Source organism: Thalassophryne amazonica, chromosome 19, assembly GCF_902500255.1.
Source record: "Thalassophryne amazonica chromosome 19, fThaAma1.1, whole genome shotgun sequence".
Lineage (NCBI taxonomy): Eukaryota > Metazoa > Chordata > Actinopteri > Batrachoidiformes > Batrachoididae > Thalassophryne > Thalassophryne amazonica.
Window position 1 is genome coordinate 10,348,463 of NC_047121.1, and position 22,710 is coordinate 10,371,172.

Below are 22,710 nucleotides of genomic sequence, written 5' to 3' on the forward strand. Positions count from 1 at the left end.
ACTCTGAAAGGTGCAGTTTTGTTTTATTGGGGGGGATACCAGTCAGTATCTGGTGTGACCACCATTTGCCTCATGCAGTGCAACACATCTCCTTCGCATAGAGTTGATCAGGTTGTCAGTTGTGGCCTGTGGAATGTTGGTCCACTCCTCTTCAATGGCTGTGCGAAGTTGCTGGATATTGGCAGGAACTGGTACACGCTGTCGTATACGCCGGTCCAGAGCATCCCAAACATGCTCATTGGGTGACATGTCCGGTAAGTATGCCGGCCATGCAAGAACTGGGACATTTTCAGCTTCCAAGAATTGTGTACAGATCCTTGCAACATGGGGCCGTGCATTATCCTGCTGCAACATGAGGTGATGTTCTTGGATGTATGGCACAACAATGGGCCTCAGGATCTTGTCACGGTATCTCTGTGCATTCAAAATGCCATCAATAAAATGCACCTGTGTTCTTCATCCATAACAGACGCCTGCCCATACCATAACCCCACTGCCACCATGGGCCACTCGATCCACAACATTGACATCAGAAAACCGCTCACCCACACAACGCCACACACGCTGTCTGCCATCTGCCCTGGACAGTGTGAACCGGGATTCATCCGTGAAGAGAACACCTCTCCTCTCAAGTCGGTTACGACGACGAACTGGAGTCAGGTCGAGATCCCGATGAGGACGACGAGCATGCAGATGAGCTTCCCTGAGATGGTTTCTGACAGTTTGTGCAGAAATTCTTTGGTTATGCAAACCGATTGTTTCAGCAGCTGTCCGAGTGGCTGGTCTCAGACGATCTTGGAGGTGAACATGCTGGATGTAGAGGTCCTGGGCTGGTGTGGTTACACGTGGTCTGCGGTTGTGAGGCTGGTTGGATGTACTGCCAAATTCTCTGAAACGCCTTTGGAGACAGCTTATGGTAGAGAAATGAACATTCAATACACGAGCAACAGCTCTGGTTGACATTCCTGCTGTCAGCATGCCAATTGCACGCTCCCTCAAATCTTGCGACATCTGTAGCATTGTGCTGTGTGATAAAACTGCACCTTTCAGAGTGGCCTTTTATTGTGGGCAGTCTAAGGCACACCTGTGCACTAATCATGGTGTCTAATCAGCATCTTGACATGGCACACCTGTGAGGTGGGATGGATTATCTCAGCAAAGGAGAAGTGATCACTATCACAGATTTAGACAGGTTTGTGAACAATATTTGAGGGAAATGGTGATATTGTGTATGTGGAAAAAGTTTTAGATCTTTGAGTTCATCTCATACAAAATGGGAGCAAAACCAAACGTGTTGCGTTTATATTTTTGTTGAGTGTATGTTTAGATTTATGAGAAAAGGAGGACTGCGTTTTGTGAATTGTGTCTTCATGTGAAATGTGTTTATGGTTTTGGCAAATGGGGGCTAGTTGTACTAAATGTGTTTAGAGAACTGGTCATTTGGTTTAGAGAATTGGGTTTTGTGTTTTAGCAATTTAAAAAAACTGTAATTGGAAATACTTATGCACACATCTGAAAACACACAGAAAACTCATCACCAATCAGTCCGACCTTTGGCACTACAAATAGAGCTCAGGTAAGACATTTTGTCAAATCTGCAATCATGAAGGTGATAAGACCTAGAGAAAGAGGCAGAGGAAGACAATGACAGATGCGTGGACAAGGATAAAGAGAAGGAAGAGCAAGAAGGAGAAATGTTTCAGATGAAATTCAAGCAACTTTAGTGGACAATGTGATCAACCACGGCCTCACACTGAGGGAAGCTGGACAAAGGGTCCACCCAAACCTCAGCTGCCACACAGTGTATAGTACTGTCCAGTGCAATGTCGTTCAGACATCAGTGTGTGAGTGTGTCTGTGTGAATGGGTGAAAGCGAGGCATCACTGTAAAGCATTTTGAGCTTCTAATATAGATGGAAAAGCGCGATATAAATGCAGTCCATCTATCATTCTGATGTTATTGTACCATGTATGTAAACTACAGTACTGTAAACACTTGTTTTCATTGTTTTGCTTTGTGTTTTGAATTTGAACTGTATAGTAATCTGTCTGTCTAGTTTTTTATTTCTTTGTAAAAACAAAACCAAAAAAATGAAAACAGGGAAATAACACTTTTATTGCTAACTACTGTAACTTTCAGCTCTTGTTTGAGAAAAGTAAATACAAATATAGTGACTTCAGTGTTTTGTGTAAAACACATCGGTTTGTTGCTGTTGATTTGAAAGTGTTTCGAAATAGTGCATGTGTGTATCATTTTGTTGTTAGAATGACATTTTTAGAAGAGATTGCTAGGTTTTGACTGTAATGTTTCATTTTGACAGAACTGTGAGGAATTTTACAAGTGTTGTGTCTTATCTTGCTTGTGTGTAGAGTTTTGACACAGTGAGGCAGATTTTGCCAAATGTGTGTAAGCAATCAGCAAAAGAAAAGCTGTAAAAAACACATTTACTAAGATAACTGCCGTAGAATGATAGCAAACTGAAGTATATTGCTATTGATTTTGCTAAGACTGTTATTCCCCATTCGATGGCTTGGCCACAGCTTCTTCCTCTTTTTAATTAATTAATTGATTAATTTAAAAATGCCATGGATAGCATCGCTACATATCATATCCACTCAGTTATTCCTTTGAAATCATCCAGTAGGCCAAGTTATCAAAAAGGGATCCATGTATTTTAACTAGAAACACATTAATGGAGAGTCACTTAGTCAGGAATGTATATTTATCAAATGTACAGTGCTGATTATTCTTATGCTTCTTATAAAATTAAATTAATGACTGCCCCTATGGAAGAACAAACTGCAAATAACCTACATAGTTGTGTAAGTCAACCCCAGAGTAACCCACATGAGTAACCCGCGACAAACAAACAAAGAAAAACAGTTGTAAACTAGGCAATACCAAGCAATCGGTAGCCTAAGTGTAAAGTACAGAAAAACTATGGGTTTTACACATTCACAACATGTAGTTAATAAGTAAAGTAAGTATATTAATACACATTCACAACATGTAATTAATAAGTAAAATAGTATATTAATACACATTCACAACATGTAATTAATAAGTAAAGTAAGTATATTAATACACATTCACAACATGTAATTAATAAGTAAAATAGTATATTAATACACATTCACAACATGTAATTAATAAGTAAAGTAAGTATATTAATACACATTCACAACATGTAATTAATAAGTAAAATAGTATATTAATACACATTCACAACATGTAATTAATAAGTAAAATAGTATATTAATACACATTCACAACATGTAATTAATAAGTAAAATAGTATATTAATACACATTCACAACATGTAATTAATAAGTAAAATAGTATATTAATACACATTCACAACATGTAATTAATAAGTAAAATAGTATATTAATACACATTCACAACATGTAATTAATACGTAAAATAATATATTAATACACATTCACAACATGTAATTAATAAGTAAAATAAGTATATTAATACACATTCACACCATGTAATTAATAAGTAAAATAAGTATATTAATACACATTCACAACATGTAATTAATAAGTAAAATAAGTATATTAATACACATTCACAACATATAGTTAATAAGTAAAGTAAGTATATTAATACACATTCACAACATGTAATTAATAAGTAAAATAGTATATTAATACACATTCAGAACATGTAATTAATAAGTAAAATAAGTATATTAATACACATTCACAACATGTAATTAATAAGTAAAATAGTATATTAATACACATTCACAACATGTAATTAATAAGTAAAATAGTATATTAATACACATTCACAACATGTAATTAATAAGTAAAATAGTATATTAATACACATTCACAACATGTAATTAATAAGTAAAATAATATATTAATACACATTCACAACATGTAATTAATAAGTAAAATAAGTATATTAATACACATTCACAACATGTAATTAATAAGTAAAGTAAGTATATGAATACACATTCACAACATGTAATTAATAAGTAAAATAGTATATTAATACACATTCACAACATGTAGTTAATAAGTAAAGTAAGTATATTAATACACATTCACAACATGTAATTAATACGTAAAATAAGTATATTAATACACATTCACAACATGTAATTAATAAGTAAAATAAGTATATTAATACATATTCACAACATGTAGTTAATAAGTAAAATAAGTATATTAATACACATTCACAACATGTAGTTAATAAGTAAAATAAGTATATTAATACACATTCACAACATGTAATTAATAAGTAAAATAAGTATATTAATACACATTCACAACATGTAATTAATAAGTAAAATAAGTATATTAATACACATTCACAACATGTAGTTAATAAGCAAAATAAGTATATTAATACACATTCACAGCATGTAGTTAATAAGTAAAATAAGTATATTAATACACATTCACAACATGTAGTTAATAAGTCAAATAAGTATATTAATACACATTCACAACATGTAATTAGCCCCCCAACACCCCAGTCAAACCAAATCAAGCTCTTAGTACAAATTGTTCACATTTCAACATCTCAAATGCGTGGTTATATCTGCCCGGATTGCTGATGTTGAGATCAACAGTCAAAGATGGCGGCAGTGCCTCTAGTGGCTGTTGTCTAAAATGCGTCGAGCTTTGCATCGTGGGGTTTCCATAGTATTTGACCACATTAAGACCTTGCTGTTAATAGATCCTTGACTTTACATTAGTGCCGGTTACATACACAGTTGGTCCTGCAGGCTGTCTTGTGATGGGCTGTGATATTGATCACGGTAGTCAGTCTGTCATTTACATACACACCAGAAAAACAAACAATATTATCCTGTTTGTCACCAATGAGTTTCATTTTCTCTGACTAGGAGTCTGAATTATTGGGCTCAGCCAGACTGAATCAGCAGACCGAGTTCACACAGAGGAGCTTAGAGCCGTTTTTAGACGGCGCTTCAGGGTTTAGGTGAGTCACATCATCTGTCTCACACACACACACACACACCATTTCTGTGTTTGAGTGTTATTTGACTAATGAACAACAATCTACAGATGGTCACAGCAAGTTTTAATCAAATCTGTTTTTGTCTTTGTTTACATTTTCCACTGACTTTCAGAAGTTTGGGAATGAATATATGTTCTTTCTAAATTAAAGTCCACATTGAAACATTTCTTAGTGATTGCTTGTGATGACTACTAAATGACAAAAGACATATGTTAAAATTACGGAATCACCCCCTTGTGTCTGATGATTTGCAGACGTTAATGCTGGATTTTACGGTCGGTAAAATGGATATTTGCCACCGTAATCCAGCATTAACATCTGCAAATCATCAGACACAAGGAGGTTATTCCCATTCTAATCCAAGTCCATTGTTTGCACGGTTTATTTTTCTGTAAGTAATTCAGTCGGTGAAGCTTACAGTAGTAACAGTGTTACAGTGTATCTCTTGCTCTCAGCTGACAGCCCCATTACTGACATCTGCATAGCTACGCGGTCAGGGCGTGGAGTAATACATCAAATGTGATGCGGTCGAATATTTTGCCACCGTCAACGCGATATTTTATGGTCTGAAATCTCACACAATTAACCAATCAGATTTGCGGAACAAATGTAATTGGATTAGAATATTAGACATTATCATCATTTACTAGTGTGTTCCCTGGAGGTAACCACCACCTTACACGGACGCTGATACTCTGTATTGGTGGAATGATAATGTCATTACCTGTGGAATAGTTTGGTCCACTCTGGAACTGACTCTGCTGCTGTTGCAGTGTAAAAAAAAGTGGCTACACCTGGTTCAGCAGCAGCAACCACCACACCTCCCATCAGACCACCTTCCCCAGGGTGTCTCTTTTTTATTTCAATTTATTACTATTATTGTTATTGTTATTATTAGTTCAGATCAGATTATGTTCCCACTGAAAAGATTTAGTTCACACATTTCTTTGTTTACTTGTGAAATGGGTGATACCTCATAAGGCAGGTCTGCCACAACTCGAGAACAGCTTCAGTGACTCGTATACTGTATGACACAGAAACTGTGACCACAGTATTTTAACATCACCAACATCAGTAACGGCAGTCAGATACTGGAAATCAAACTGTTTTCTGTCTCATAACCACAACCACCAGCACTGTGTGACTTTAAAACAAAAAGATTTACTTTAAGTCACAGGTCAACATGATTTAAGCCCTATGAGCTTCATCCTGTACTGCACCTGCAGTGTTAAAAAACAGATGATACGCGTTACGACGTGAACGTCCCTGTGGTAAATGTTGAAACGTGTTTTATAGTGCACCTGGCCTGAGCTGTACAGTGAGAGATGACCCAGTGAGCCAAGAACAGCACCTAGAATGTTCCATGTCCTCGATGTCTGAAGTCAACCCAACTTCACTGAATTACAGCACATTTTTCCTTTTAAATGTGATCTTATGTTTAGCAATTTATACACGATCTTATGTTGCATTAGTGATCAATTTACTCCTCTTCTATCCTTGTGTAAATGTATGTTTTATACTGTTGTGTTATGTTTACATTTTGCTGACTTACATATTTGTACAACTACAACATGTCATTGGTTTGTCTGTTATTAATCACAGTGTGTGTGCTGCATCCTAAAATCATGTTAAATCTCTTTCAATTCCAGCATGTTTAAGAGTACACCGTCCAAGACAGTCTGTCATGATGGGACGGTGACGGACTCCACTGGGTCAGACTTCAGGTCAGTAAAAGGTCGATCAGACAGTGTAAATGACATCCAGTCTGTTGGAATGTGAACATTAAGGAATGTGTTTTTGAGGTCATTCAGCATTTGGAGAGAATAAGTTGAGTCTGGCAGTGTGCACTGGTGCAGCCTGTTGCTGCATCCTCTGCAAGACTGACCCTCCCTGGGTCCTGGATGGTAAACCACCAGACAGACTATCCTTCCATCTCCATCTATCAAAAGTAACCATCTGTGTGCCACCATCAAGTGAAACATGGGCTTCCCCTTGGCTTTCTCCAGCTGCTGGGGTCCCCAAAGTTGAGGCACCTGTGTGCCGGATAATACCCAGAGAATTGTGTCACATGGCTACAACGCTGTAGCTGAAACTCTCTCATCTGAATCTCTGTAAGTAACAGCTTGTTTGATAGAGTTGTGCCAGCAGTGCCCATAGATCCTCAAAAGAGACCTAGTTCCAAAGATGACCATGTGTTGCCTTTGGTCAAGAGTTGATGTCCAAGTCGCACAACCATACAGTTTACAAAAAAGAAAAGATTGCACCAAAATCATCAATATAGTTCAGGTTTTGTTTTGTTTTGTTTTTTTGGGGGGGAGGGTTCTTTACATTCTGAGCAAACCTCTTCGACTGAGTTTCATAGTTTAGAAATGAAGAAAGTTATTAAATGACAGACCTCTGTGGTCCAACAGAGACAAATCACCGCCATTTCTGTTTCTGTGTGTATTGTAGTTTTACACAGAGTCATCTTAGGAACTAACTAAAGCTGCTGTTGCTCTTTATTGTCTTAAGTATGTCACTACATTTTCTTCGTGTGAATATTTCAGGATGTTTTCCGCTGCTGCACCTTCATGTCCTGCTAATCTGATGACTGGAGACCAGCAGATAGACGATGATATCCGGGCCTTTTACAGAACCAGACAGAACATGATCAACAGGAATGGTACCAGACACACACACACACACACATGCAAAGCAAACAAAAAATAGCAGATGCCTTTCAGTTTCCATTTTGCATTCAACACTTCCCCCCTGGTGGTTTGCTGCCTAAAAACACAAAAATGCAGAAATCAAACTGAAATGAAAACTGCTTTTTAAATTTTTATGTGACTTTTTGTATTTATACTTAAAATCCTTTTTTGTTTTTGATGTGAACACTGTGAATCATTTTTAAGAACATGTACATTATTTAGGCAGCACGGTGAGTTAGTGGTTCACACTGTTGCCTCACCCTGCTCAGTTCTGGACTGACATCCGGAATTGTGGGATCGCTCACGCCCACAGATTGAGCTCGTCGGACTACTTTCGCCACACTGCCCAGCGTGCCGCTCTCATTGGAGCGACAACACACAGAATGTGTCTCTTCCCAGATAGATTTCTTTCAGTGTATCTTCTTGTTCGGACGTTAACACGAAGTTAACACCCAACTCTTTCATCGCCAACTGTAAATGGTAATCAAAACCATGGGCGCAGTTTGGTGGGGGATAGGGGGGACATGTCCCCCCCACCTTTTCAACCAGGGGGGACAGAATATGGTATGCCCCCCCCACCTTCTGACATATATGTGTGTACTTGAAACATGCCAGTCTTATGTGCAAACCATGTCAGTCTTATGTACAAAACCATGTCAGAATAGTATCTTTGTTTCTGCAAGTTTGTATTTTTAGCAGCATTGACTTGTTTACAACACCTGTTTCTTGTTTGTCACATTCGGAATTCTCTGGGACTGCATTTGCCCAGATTTGAAACCAAAAATAGTTGCTTCTAGGGACTAATGTCTACACACAAGTATCAATGGACCATATATGCTAATTTACTAAATTCTGAAAGTTAGAAAAGGAAATCAGAAAAGCTGTCTGGGGCCTCAGAAAGCCCATCTGCAGTTATTGTTTGATCTCCAAAATCAGTCTTTGCAAGCGAAATTATATTCAGTATGAGTGTTGTCATTAGTACCACTTCGAAAATTAAATTCATGATAAGTAATTTGTCCTAAACTTATGATCTGTTATTTTTCAAACAAACAAATCTTGAGAAAAAAGATTGAGAAAAAACAAATCTTGAGAAAAAAAAAAACAACTTGCAGTTGTTTTTTTATGAAAACTCAACCTATCATTCTTTTTGAGTTCTACACATGTGGTGATACCTTATTCACACCAGGATGTTAATAAAATCAATGCTGGCTATTCTAAAGTACTTCCACAGTATATCCACAGTTTCAAATTGCATAAGTCAAATGGTTTCCACTTTATGGTCTTCTCAAAACATTAAAATTACTGTTCTGGATGCTCAGAATGCATCTGAGCTAATCTAGAAACTGTTGGCTTCTGGGGGCCTAAAGCGGCCCCCACACCCCCGGCCGATGGGCTTCAGCCCTGCGGGCCTCGCACTTTGCCCCCCCAATTTCTAGTTCTAAATTGCGCCCTTGATCAAAACATTCCAATTGTATCTTTCTGAACAATCCCGCATCAAACTCTATCGTGTCAATGTTTACAATGCTCATAAACTTTAAGTTTCTTAAATAATTATTACAGTCACTCTTAAAACTTCAGTTATCTTTATAACTTTATTACTGGTAAATTGTAGAATTGATTTAGATGGGGGCAGCACGGTGGCTTAGTGGTTTGCACTGTTGCCTCACAGCGAGAAGGTCGTGGGTTCAATTCCCGTGGACTTTCTGTGTGGAGTTTGCATGTTCTCCCATTGTTTGCGTGGGTTTCCTCCGGGTGCTCCAGTTTCCTCCCACATCCAAAGACATGCGGGTTAGGTGGATTGGGATCTTTAAATTGTCCGTAGGTGTGTGTGTGTGGGTGTGTCTGTGTTTGTTTGTCTGTTTGTGGCCCTGCGACAGACTGGCGTCCTGTACTGGGTGTACCCTGCCTCACGGTCTATGACTGCTGGGATAGGCTCCAGCCCTCCGCGACCCTTAATTGGACTAAGCAGTAGAAGATGAATGAATGAATGAATGATTTAGATGGGATATACTCATTATCTCACAGGAATATATCACAATTATCTTGGAACTACTTTTTGCGCAGGAATTCATCAAGCACATCATCCGTGGGCACGTACTAACACAGAATCCCCAGAAACTGGACAGTTGTTCGGCCATTACAAGAGTGTCCACTTTTAGCTTGTCATAAGCTAAGCTAGTGGCGCTCGTGAGAGTGTGCTGTTGCCTCACAGCATGAAGGTTGTGGGATCATTTCCCACCCTTTCTGTGTGGGGTGCTTTCATGTTCTCCCTGTGTCTGTGTGGGTTCCCTCTGGGTGCTCCGGCTTCCTCCCACATTCAAACACACACAGGTTAGGTGGATTGGAAACTTTAGAATTGTCCGAAGGTGTGGGTGTGAATGTGTTTGTTTGTCTGTATGTGGCCCTGTAACAGACTGGTGTCCTGTCCAGGGTGACCTCCGCTTCACGCCCTATAACTGCTGGGATAGACTGGGATTTGACATGATGAAGTGGTATAGAGGAGGATTTTCTTTCACCAAAATATCAAATCCAGGCTTGCATCTCAGATGTACCTTCTGGAAAATTGTAGCTGAACTTTCAGGTCTTCTTTTTTAGAAAATCCTCCTCTACACCACTTCATCATGAAGCTGTATAACTGGTGATACAAAAATCATCCACTGTCCACAATTTCTCCAATCACAGCCACAGAAGCCTATAACTTCTTCTGGGTTGTCTGGGTGTCTTGGTGGCTTTCCTCACTCTTCTTCTTGCGTGTATGTAAACCTTTGAGTACAACTGTATATATATTTGTAAAGTCGTTCTCTACCAGCATGTTTTTGAGCCCACCAATATGAATATTTTGCGGGCCAATACCATAATGTTATTAGGGAGTAAAACATTTCTAATACCTGTATATCTGCAAATATATATATATATATATATATATATACATAAAAAAGGCAGTGATTTATCTCATTTAGATATCAATCCCTGATCACAAATATATAATTGAGGCTTCATGTTTTACAGCCTAAATATTAACTTTATTATAAATAATTAGAAATATAACCAACAACAAACTAGGCTTCTCATCTATTTTGGCCCCATCCAGCTGGTGTCATAGCGAACACTTGTCCTTTGTCGCTGTAAAACAGCTACTTTAATTGAAAATGAATGACACCTGGTCACTTTCACTCTGCCTGTTGTCACTAATGTGACCAAGGGGTGATAGGGGTCCAATCCATGCTTGGTAACATTGTAAACAATACTCTTGGAGCACCCTCTGCTGTACAGACTACATAATGATGCATAATGATTTCCGACAGCCAAAGTGCTTTTCTTTATTATTTAAAATAAAAGTTTTCATATCTGCAAAATATAACGCAGATGTGAAAGGTTTGTATTGGCCAATATTGTCGGCCAATCAATGTAGTGGTTGGGCTCAAGCATATTTTCAAAATTATTGTTGGTCAGGACAGAAAATCAAACCTTAAAATATTGTGCTTGCATCAGTATTCACACAACATATTGGAGTATAGTGAACAACTCAAACTCGTGCATGTTGAATATCTGTTTCATTTTATCATTGATGTCTATTTTTGTCCTTTACAGCTGTGGTGTCCCACCATGATGGGATGAGGACAACGTCTCCTCCTTCAGATTTGAGGTAGATGAGTTGCTCATAGTTCTAAATGGTTTGCAAGCTGTTTAAATTTTGAGATCATTTAACTTTGTGGGTCAAATTGATAGAATTACAGAGAACTTTTGAATACGCTAAACCAAATTTCATTAACGTATTTGTGTTCTAGTTATCTTTCTACTCAGATCTTAACATCCTCAGGAAACCCCTTTGCTCCACCATAAACTCATAAAGTGATAGATGTACTACTGTGGACCTTATCTTCCACCGGGCTGAAAACAGTGTAACATGAGTGTTGTTTGGAATTTCTTCTTATAGTTGTTTTCACTCCACGTCTTGTTGAACTGAATGACATGGCAAAATTGCAAGTTTAACAGTGTACATCTGTGTGCCGATGGGTGTGGTGGTCTTAAGATGAGGTTGATCAAGCGCATTACCCATGTGTTGACATCTTCTGATGCCAGAAAGCCTTTGCAACGTAATCAGCAAAGTTTACGGAGTCATAAGGTCAGTGGATAGAGGTGTTTGGTGATGCTCATATCTTGACAGAAGGAGGAAAGTCTTTAGGGTCCTAGTGCTTCCTGTTTTACGGTAAGGTGGTGAGTCTTGGATGCTAACCTGTGACCTAAAGCAACAGCTGAATGTCTTTAGCACCAGGTCTCTTTGGAGGTTTCTTGGATACTGCTGGAATGTTTTTGTATCAAACTAGCAGTTACTTACCGTACAGAGACCCAGATGAGGAGAATCAGCTTGCATTGTGAGGGAGCATCAAGACTCAGATGATAAGTCTGAAGGAGTTACAAGTTTTTGAAGATGTGTTTTTGAAGATGTGTTGTCAGATGTGTTGTGATAGGTTGTCATTGCAGAGTGGCACAGAGAAGGACCTTCTCGAACAAAAACACATGGCATCATGGCCTAAGTGTCATCATGTCGACCTGTGTGTGCTGACAGAAAGCCTCTGAAAATTCACCTCTCTTCTTTCCAACAAACATGTGCAACAATGCAGTAGCTGTCTTATAGTCTATGCACACGTTCTAACTTTTGTTGCACTGAGTTTTACTGTGGGGCCTGTATTTAAATAGTAGTAAGAGGAAACACTGTCAACTTGTAGAAATTAGAACAATAAAAACATCTCCTTTTTTTATGAGCTGGTTACCGATCTAACTGTGTGTGCATTTCAGGATGTTTTCCAACACTGCACCCTCATGTCCTCCACATCTGCTGACCGGAGACCAGCGTGTGGACAATGAAATCCAGGCCTTTTTCAGAACCAGACAGAACATGATCAACAGGAGTGGTAACACACACACACACACACACACACACACACACACACACACACACACACACACACACACACACACACACACACACACACACACACACAATAAGGAATAACCGACTTGTTTCATGCAAAATTAATTTTGTGTTGAGGGGTACACTGCCCTCCAGTGGTAGTAGCACTATACAGCATAAATCCAACACACAAAAAAGCCTACTTTTCATTTGTTGTGCAGTTAAGACTCAGTTAATTTTAAGAAAGACGTACTATGAACATGCAGACTGGAATTTGAAAGGCTCTGATAACGTTCACCTGGGTTTTGCCATCTTTAACGTGATGTCATGCATTCCCAAGTGAAACACAATTTTGCATTGATGTATTTGTTCAACCCTAATTTGGACAGTTTGAAAGTGGTTGAGACCTGATGAGCACATAGAAGCACAATGTCACACAGATTGGAACAGTAGTCGTGTTTGATCCTCGTTTACCTGTGCTGTTTCACACACGTTAGTGCACAACTGTGGCATTATATTGAAACAGAAACACTGATTTCATCAACTGCCTTTCAGGTTCACAGCTCTGATGAAGGTGTGTGAGCTGCTGTGACTGACAGTTAAACAGCCACTTGATTTTCTATGAGGTGAGGAATGAGCTGATTTTCAAGCAAACTTATAATAAATAAAATAATGCAAACATCCTGTTCTAAAACATAGTTGGTCCTTTTCACAAATTCAACTGATGGCAGCCTCATTCCAAAATGGATGAAATTCATTTTTTCCCCTTCAAAATTATTCACACAACACCCCATAATGACAATGTGAAAAAAGTTTTTATGAGATTTTTGCAGATTTATTAAAAATAAAAACTAAGAAATCACATGTACAACCCCAGTTCCAAAGAAGTTGGGATGTTGTGTAAAATGTAAATAAAAACAGAATACCATGATTTGAAAATCCTTTTCAACCTATATTCAATTGAATACACCACAAAGACAAGATATTTAATGTTCAAACTGATCGGCTTTGTTGTTTTTGTGCATATATTTGCTCATTTTGAAATGGATGCCTGCAACACATTTCAAAAAAGTTGGGACGGGGCAGCAAAAGACTGGGAAAGGTGATGAATGCTCAAAGAACACCTAATTGGAAACAGGCGAGTATCATGATTGGGTATAAAAGGAGCATCCTCAAAAGGCTCAGCCGTTCACAAGTAAAGATGAGATATATTTTATTGATCTCACAGTGGAGAAATTACGTTTACACTCCAGTTACCTCAGACAGCAATTAGTCCACAATTATTACTTGTTTACCGTAATAATGGCACACATCAGAATTAACCCCTTAACGCCTGAATTTATATAGCTGTATATAAAAAAAATGTTTTGTGTGTGTTTTTGCCTTTAAGTAGATGGTAAATAATGTTGAGATTATTAATTTCACTTTTGCACAAAAAAATAAATAGTAATTTTGGTATTTTGGTAATAATTTATGTTATAATGTTATAATAATAATAATGGTATGTTGCAAATTTGCGACAACAGGCATACTGGTCAATTTGGTATGTTGCATATTTGAGTCAAATATTATAGCATATATGCGACAGTAGGCGTTAAGGGGTTAAAGACAGCACATACACATTTGACATTGTTTATGTGCACTAAATTTGAAGAAGTCCGTTATCCGAATTGAGGCAAGTGGGTGAAGGTCGTGTAGCAACCCTGAGTTGCACCACCGTCAGCTTGGGGGGGGGGGGGGGGGGGACCAGCTGCAGCTAAAACCATGCTGCCTCCGCAGAAGGGAAAGAGAATGACGTGAGCAGAAGCCGGCGTGGGGTGTGTGTGATGGGGGTAGGAGGGGGGGTGGGGGGAGGGAGTGGAGCATGCGTCAGTCCTCTGAAAAACAGTTTATTGTCTTTGTGGGTTGAGATAAGAAGGAGCCAAATAATCACCAAGGCCAGAAGGCATTCCTCAGGAGTAAACAGTCGGGCAATTTGTCCTTCAGGCTTGATAAGCCTTCCGTGTTATGGTTTGAACAGTGAATAACACTTTTTACAGTTCCACTTGAACAAATCAAATCCCGATTATGAATTAAGAATATTCCTAATTATGAATTAAGAATATTCACCGGCCTCTGAAATCTTCAACTTCATCTGCAAGGCACGCATCTGCTCCAAGATGTCATCCAAATTGCTTCTAAGTTCAAGCGTCATCGCAGTCTGAGAATGTAATGCCTTGCCCACCTCGTTAATCATGACGGCCAAGCGAGGGGCCGTGGTTCTTGATGCCACCATCTTACCAATTTTCTGATAGATCAGGGCAGCACATAAGCCAGAGAGTACCAGCCCTGCTACCATAAGACCAAATATAAATAAATCCTCAACGTCCTCAGCGGAGAAAGGCTCCAAGCATGCAATACACCAAGACCCCCAGGAGTCGAGAACATAACCCGCAGGATGAGTTCCATCTGGGCAGGTAGGATCCCCCAGTCCTAACCTTCTTGTAGAAAAGATGGTGTCAATAGCATTCAGAGACCAGCTGATCAATTCCATGGTTAATCCAATAGTAGTCCAATAGATCCAGTATCCAGTATAATTTGAGGAATTCACAGTCTGGTGAAGTAGGGACTTGAAGGTTAAAGCAGAGATAAGGGAGAGTGGAGGAGATGCGATGCCCTCGTCTGAGTCCCAAGCTGTTGTTGGGACTCCTCATCGGATGGAGCGAGGATCACCACTTTGTGAACAACTGTGTGAAAAAATACTCCAACAGTTTAAGAACAGTGTTTCTCAACGTTCAATTGCAAGGAATTTAGGGATTCCATCATCTACAGTCCATAATGTAATCAGAAGATTCAGAGAAGAACTTTCTACACATAAGCGGCAAGGCTGAAAACCAACATTGAATGCCTGTAACCTTCGATCCCTCAGGCAGCACTGCATTATAAACCAACATCATTATGTAAAGGATCTTACCGCGTGGGCTCAGGAACACTTCAGAAAACCATTGTCAGTTAACACAGTTCGTCTCTACATCTACAAGTGCAAGTTAAAACTCTACCATGCAAAGCAAAAGCCATGCATCAACAACATCCAGAAACGCCGCCGCCTTCTCTGGGCCTGAGCTCATTAGAAATGGACAGACACAAAGTGGAAAAGTGTGCTGTGGTCTGATGAGTCCACATTTCAAATTGTTTTTGGAAATCATGGACGTCGTGTCCTCCGGAGAAAAGAGGTAAAGGACCATCTAGATTGTTACCAGTACAAAGTTCAAAGGGTGTGTTAGTGCACATGACATGGGCAACTTACACATCTGCGATGGCACCATCAAGGCTGAAAGGTACATCCAGGTTTTGGATGTACCTTTGGACATTGTATTCTGTTTTTATTTACATTTTACACAACGTCCCAACTTCCTTGGAAGTATTAAGTAAGTTTTCACAGTCTTTGCCATGAAGCTCAAAATTGAGCTCAGGTGCCTCCTGTTTCCACCGATTGTCCTTGAGATGTTTCTACAGCTTAATTGGAGTCCACCTGGGGTAAATTCAGTTGGTTGGACATGATTTGGAAAGACACACACCTGTCAACATATAAGGTCCCACAGTTGACAGTCAGAGCACAAACCAAGCATGAAGTCAAAGGAATTGTCTGTAGACCTCAGAGACAGGGATTGTCTCAAAGCACAAATCTGGGGAAGGGTACAGAAACATTTCTTCTTTGAAGGTCCCAGCGAGCACAGTGGCCTCCATCATCTGTAAATCGAAGAAGTTCGGATCCACCAGGACTCTTTTGACAGCTGGCTGCCCGTCTAAACTGAGCGATTGGGGAGAAGGGCCTTAGTCAGGGAGGTGACCAAGAACCTGATGGTCACTCTGTCAGAGCTCCAGCATTGCTCCATGGAGAGAGGAAAACTTTCCAGAAGGACAACCATCTCTGCAGCAATCCACTAATCAGACCTGTATGGTAGAGTGGCCAGACAGAAGCCACTCCATAGTAAAAGGCACATGGCAGCCCACCTGGAGTTTGACAAAAGGCACCTGAAGGACTCTCAGACCATGAGAAACAAAATTCTCTGGTCTGGTGAGACAATGATTGAACTCTTTGGCGTCATGTTTGGAGGAAACCAGGCACCATCCCTACAGTGAAGCGTGGTGGCAGCATCATGCTGTGGGGATGTTTTTCAGCAGCAGGACCTAGGAGACTAGTCAGGAATTAGGGAAAGATGAATAAACAATGGACAGAGACATCCTGTATGAAAAACCTGCTCCAGAGTGCTCTTGACCTCAGACTGGGGCGACAGTTCCTCTTTCAGCAGGACAGTGACCCTAACCACACAGCCAAGATATTGAAGGAGTGGCTTCAGAACAACTCTGAATGTCCTTGAGTGGTCCAGCCAGAGCCCAGACCTGAATCTGATTGAACAACTCTGGAGAGATCTGAAAATGGCTGTGCACCGATGCTCCCCATCCAACCTGATGGAGCTTGAGAGGTGCTGCAAAGAGGAATGGGCCAACCTGCCCAAATTTCCTGGTGATTTTTGGTGATTTCTTAGTTTTTTTTTTATTTTAACACACACACACACACACACACACACACACACACACACACACACACACACACACACACACACAGATAGATAGATAGATAGATAGATAGATAGATAGATAGATAGATAGATAGATAGAGTGAGTGAGTGAGTGAGTGAGTGAGTGAGTGAGTGAGTGAGTGAGTGAGTGAGTGAGTGAGTGAGTGAGTGAGTGAGTGAGTGAGTGAGTGAGTGAGTGAGTGAGTGAGTGAGTGAGTGAGTGAGTGAGTGAGTGAGTGAGTTGTATGCAAGAGTTTGGACACCCCTGATAAGTTTCATGATTTTTCCTTTATAAATCATTGGTTGTCTGGATCAGAAATTTCAGTTAAATATATCATATAGGAGACAAACACACTGATATTTGAGAAAGTTGCTAGTATTTACAGAAAGTGTGCAATAATTATTTAAACTAAATTGGGCAGGTGCATAAATTTCATTTTATTGATTTGAATACATGTAGCACTAATTATTGGAACACAAAATTCGTTTGGTAAGCTCATTGACCCTTGACCTCTCTACACAGGTGAATCCAATCATGAGAAAGGGTATTTAAGGTTTCCATTTGCAAATGTTTCCCCTCTTTGCATCTCTTCTAATGAGTGGCAGCATGACCTGAAAACAAAGATTGTTCAACGTCATGTTTTAGGGGAAGGATACAAAAAAAAAAAATCTCAGAGATTTCAGCTGTCAGTTTCCACTGTGAGGAACATAGTGAGGAAATGTAAGACTGCAGACACAGTACTAGTTAAGGCCCTAAGTGGCAGGCCAAGAAAAATCTCAGATAAGCTGAAGCAAAGGATGTGAGAACAGTCATAGTCAACCCACAGACCTGCTCCAAAGACTTACAACATGATCTTGCAGTAGATAGTGTCTCTGTGCATCGTTCAACTATACAGCGCACTTTGCACAAAGAGATTCTGTATGATACTGTAATGCAGAGGAAGCCTTTTTTGTGTACACGCCACAGAGTCACTTGAGGTATGCTAAAGCACATTTGGACAAGCCAGCTTTATTTTGGAATAACATGCTGTGGACTGATGAAACTAAAATTGAATTATTCTCAGTGGTGTCCAAAGTAATTCAGAAAGTCCCAAGAGTGTGCAGGTTTTCTTTGCAGCCACTGACTCCAGCAGGTGATTTCACTGATGAGCATCACTTTGAGCAGGTGGGACGAGTTCATCAGTGAAATCACCTGCTGGAGTTCTGGAATGTCTTTGCACACCACTGCTAACTACCTCAGAGTTATTTGGGTGTCTTATCTCCCTAATCTCCTTCTTGCACGGTCATAAATTTGGAAATGTATCATAATAGAAATTGATTCATAAAACAAGATGTTGTCAAGGTAACTATGTAAAATTTTCACACTGAACTTTCTTCACAATGAAATATTCAATCAATTACTGTAAACGTAGGTTTGGAAGACAGCAGACTAACCACGAAACTCCTATTGCAGATGTGTACAACTAGTAAATACTGTTTGTACCTACAAGAAAATTGATGAATGCAGGAAGTTCTGTTAAACTGTTGATAGAAGCCGTTCATGACTGAATCTGTTAGTACACATGGTTCTTGCATGAGTCTCATTGCACATACAGTTGAATTTTTAGACATTTTTCTATTTTGTATGTTTTATTTGAAAAGTTGACATCTTTAGGGGAACCCGCACCCTTTCGGATATTGGTGAAACCACTTCTTTTCAGATGTGTGTTTCAGATGTCACACTCACTTCACAGGTCTTTTTTATTTTTTTTTGTCTTTAACAGTGATGGCCACCTGTCATGGCAAAAGAATGACCACACCCACTTCATTAGGCCTGAGGTAAATGAAGTCCTCCCAGGTATTGCACACAGGGTCCTAAACCAGTGACTTTTAAGTGCTTGAGATTTTTAAATTTTAATGGATTGAAACATTCTAGAGCACCACAATGGAACAGTGGAGAACAGTTTCATCTCACAGCGACAGTACCTTGTGTTCAAGTCCACCAGTGCATGTCCCTTTCTTTGTCAACTTTGTACTTTTTTCCCATTTCTACATGGGCTTCTTTTCAATGTACTCCAGTTTCCTTTCGCCATTAAAAACCTGTACATTGGATTAATTCTCCTTGTAGATCTAGAGTTCCTTCATTCAGTGTAAAATCTGTGCCATATCAATAACTGTATCATAAATAAAATGGAAGCTCCACATCAGATTTGGGTAACATGAATATAGATGATCCACTGTTGTGATCCCAAACAGAAGCCACATAAAAAAGTTGCATCAAAACATGGTTGGGCAATCAATCGACGATGACAGGAATCAATTTTTTTCCACCAGCTGCTTAAAAGAAAATACATAGTTCTCAGTGGCGCACCTGTAATAGAGCTGTAAGTTAACGCAAACTGATTTTTTCCAAATCTTAAAATTGCGTAATGTAGTTAATGCATTCTTGCCATTTATGTTAACCTCGATCATATTTTGCAGAGGATATTATTAATTATCTCTGTCAGCAAAGTTAAAGGAGGCTATGTTTTCACCCCTGTTTGTTTGATGTCTGGAGCCCACAGGCTCATCAATCATTATGAATTTTTTACTGAAGATTCACATCCTGATAGACAAGAAATGATTCAATCTTCAAGTTCATAGGTCAAAGGGCAAAGTGAGGAAAAATCTTGGAAAATGGGAAAAATCCTTATCTTTAACACTGAACAAAAATTCATCTCTGTCAAAAAAGATCAAAGAGATTAGGTATTAGGTAGGATGTTATCCTTTATCGACTGACAAAGTTTGATCCAGATCTGATCCAGATTACAGGTTTTGTGACCATTTAAATATAACATTAAAAATCCCATTTAATGTATATTTTACCTTATATCTTAATCAAATGTGCTCCGATCATGCTCATATTTGAACATGAGGTACAGATTGACACTCACTATCACCTGACAAAGTTTGATCCAGATCTGACCCAGATCACAGGTTTTGTGACCATTTAAAATATAACATTAAAAATCCCATTTAATGTATATTTTACATTATATCTTAATCAAATGTGCCCCAATCATGCTCATATTTGAACATGAGGTACAGATTGACACTCACTGTCACCTGACAATGTTTGATCCAGATCTGACCCAGTCACGTGGAACAGTGTTCCAACAGGAAAGTTTCAGGCGCAGAGTGAAAGATGGATGAAGAACGTAAGAAATTTGTCCTGAAGAAGCTTCTCTGAAACACACACTTCACATCCTCTTTTGTGACAGTACGTGTACACAAGCGCACACTGCCTCACCTCATGAACGTAATGCCAGCGATATAAATCACCGTGCGTGACGGCCTTTCGATCTGAGCAAATATTGTCTTAAGATATGAGAGGACTTAACCTGGAACTAACCACTGTTCTACACACCCACCAATCTAGACCTTTTTTAACGGTGATCACAATTCAGTTACAACATGACAAACACAGTATTTGTTCTTATCTATTATAATAACAGAAGGTACTTTTTTTGTCTAAACTTTAATGGAGTGATATTGTGGAAGAAAAAAAACTCAAAGGTACTAATGCAACTTTTTACACTTATAAAAAAAATCTGGGCCTAAACGGGTTAAGCATGTTCATTTTGTCAAACATGATCTGTGTCACGACTGCGCATGTAGACATTCTGCCTTTGGCCTGACCTGAAACGGCTTATGGCAGACCTGTGTGACATATGTCACGCAATCCATGTGTGAACTGTTGCTGTGTGAGACAGAGTATACAGTAGTTAGTGTTAGAGGTCCAGATGGGACCGGACCGCTATTTGGTGATGGACTTACAGACTGGGAGCAGGGAGAGTTCCAAGGTGACGTTGTTGTGCAGGTAGCTGTGGGACTAGGAGTTGGTGCGGCATGGAAGCCACGCAGGATAGTGTCTGGGTACACCTGGAAAGACAACACGCTCTAATATGGGAATTAGAGAGTTGGCCAGGTTACCTTGAAAATAACTGCAGAAAGCTCCAACGTCTGAGTGCTTGGAAGTGGCAGGAAAGATGAGGTCAAGGTCATGGAATCCCAAAGTCTCCTGGATCATCAGTGATCATGGAAAACCAAGAACACTGATGACATTAGCAAAATAATTCTAAGATGCTTTTCTGGTCTTTGTGTCTGCTGTCCTGGTTGAGTGACACAGGCACTGTTGTTGCTCACCTCCATCCATTTAGCCTGTCTGTTCGTGTTTTCACCAATCTGCTGAATTTTATGTTTTTGCGGTGGAATTTTTTTTAACATTGCATGATTGGGCATTTTTTTTAGGCCATGAAACATGAATGGTCCTCCATCTACCTCCACCTTCAGTTCACGGTCATGTGATCTCTCCTGTTTTTCGACAAGGGAAGGTTTGAGGCCAAGCGGGAGTGTGAGGGAACGTAAATCTGATACCATGGTGTTCTGCCAGAAAAGCGTGGATTGTCCTCTTTGTGTCAGGGGAGAGTTATTGCCCAAAGTAGAGGAGTTCAAATATCTCGGGTCTTGTTCACAAGACGTCGAATGTACATAGCAAAGCAATCTTTTTTTTATTTATTTATTTTCTAACTTTATTTTTAATCAAAGTTTTATAATCTTACAGAGAAAAATAAAACATTGGGGGGGGGGACAATGGTGCATTTCAAAAAGGAAAACAGACAGTAGTTTTGAATAACAACGGGTTGCAATAAACCTTGATAAAATGCCAAGACGTATGAAGGAATTGGGGCATTGGCTCGAACCCACCCACCTTGAGCACATGGACCCCCTGAGTAGGTCCGTCCAGTACGAATTATAGGGAGGGTATCTCATTGAGCCGTTGTATACATGGATTAATCAACTCTGTATCAGGAAGTTGATCGATGGTTCAGCTAACTTTTAAAACCATTAGTGGACAAGTCATCTAACATTTTTTTTTAATTGAATGTCAAAAACATCTGTAAACCCAAAAATCACATGTTTACAGATTATACACTAATCAAATGAGGTAAATATACATAGATTTCTACACTCGCATGACTGATGATGTGCCCCAAGTAATAACCAATGACATTAACCATTGATTTTAGGGTATTAACGCAAAGCATTAGCATTTCAAGATATATAAAGAACAATGCCCAGAGGGTCAGAGGTAGGGAAACATACTGGCTATGAAAAAGGGATAATACCCCAGTAGTGGTGCAGGTTGACAGCAAGTACATTAATTTGTCTATATTACAGATACCAGGCTTCTGGTTACAGTGGGGTAAAAAGGTATTTAGTCACTCCCTGACTGTGCAAGTTCTCCTACTTAGAAAGATGAGAGAGGTCTGTAATTTTCAACATAGGTACACTTCAACTATGAGAGACAAAATGAGAAAAAAAAATCCAGGAAATCACATTGAAGGATTTTTAAGGAATTTATTTGTAAATTATGGTGGAAAATAAGTATCTGGCTCTCACAGACCTCTAACGTCTTCTTTAAAGAAGCTCTTCTGTCCTCCACCTGTTACCTGTATTAGTGGCATCTGTTGGAACTCGTTATCTGTATAAAAGACACCTGTCCACAGCCTCA

At 39.3% G+C, this 22,710-nt stretch overlaps 1 protein-coding gene across 1 annotated transcript in view; it reads left to right on the forward strand.

The window, feature by feature from the left end:
• The window catches only part of kif6 (kinesin family member 6), a 267,960-nt gene extending 248,961 nt beyond the window's left edge, over window positions 1–18,999 (forward strand). The window contains exons 21-26 of the mRNA XM_034159854.1: window positions 4,877–4,971; window positions 6,660–6,734; window positions 7,557–7,672; window positions 11,292–11,346; window positions 12,501–12,616; window positions 18,941–18,999. Coding sequence (XP_034015745.1) covers window positions 4,877–4,971; window positions 6,660–6,734; window positions 7,557–7,672; window positions 11,292–11,346; window positions 12,501–12,616; window positions 18,941–18,999 — 516 coding nt within the window. The remainder of the gene's footprint in view (window positions 1–4,876; window positions 4,972–6,659; window positions 6,735–7,556; window positions 7,673–11,291; window positions 11,347–12,500; window positions 12,617–18,940) is intronic.
• The last annotated feature ends 3,711 nt before the right edge of the window (window positions 19,000–22,710 follow it).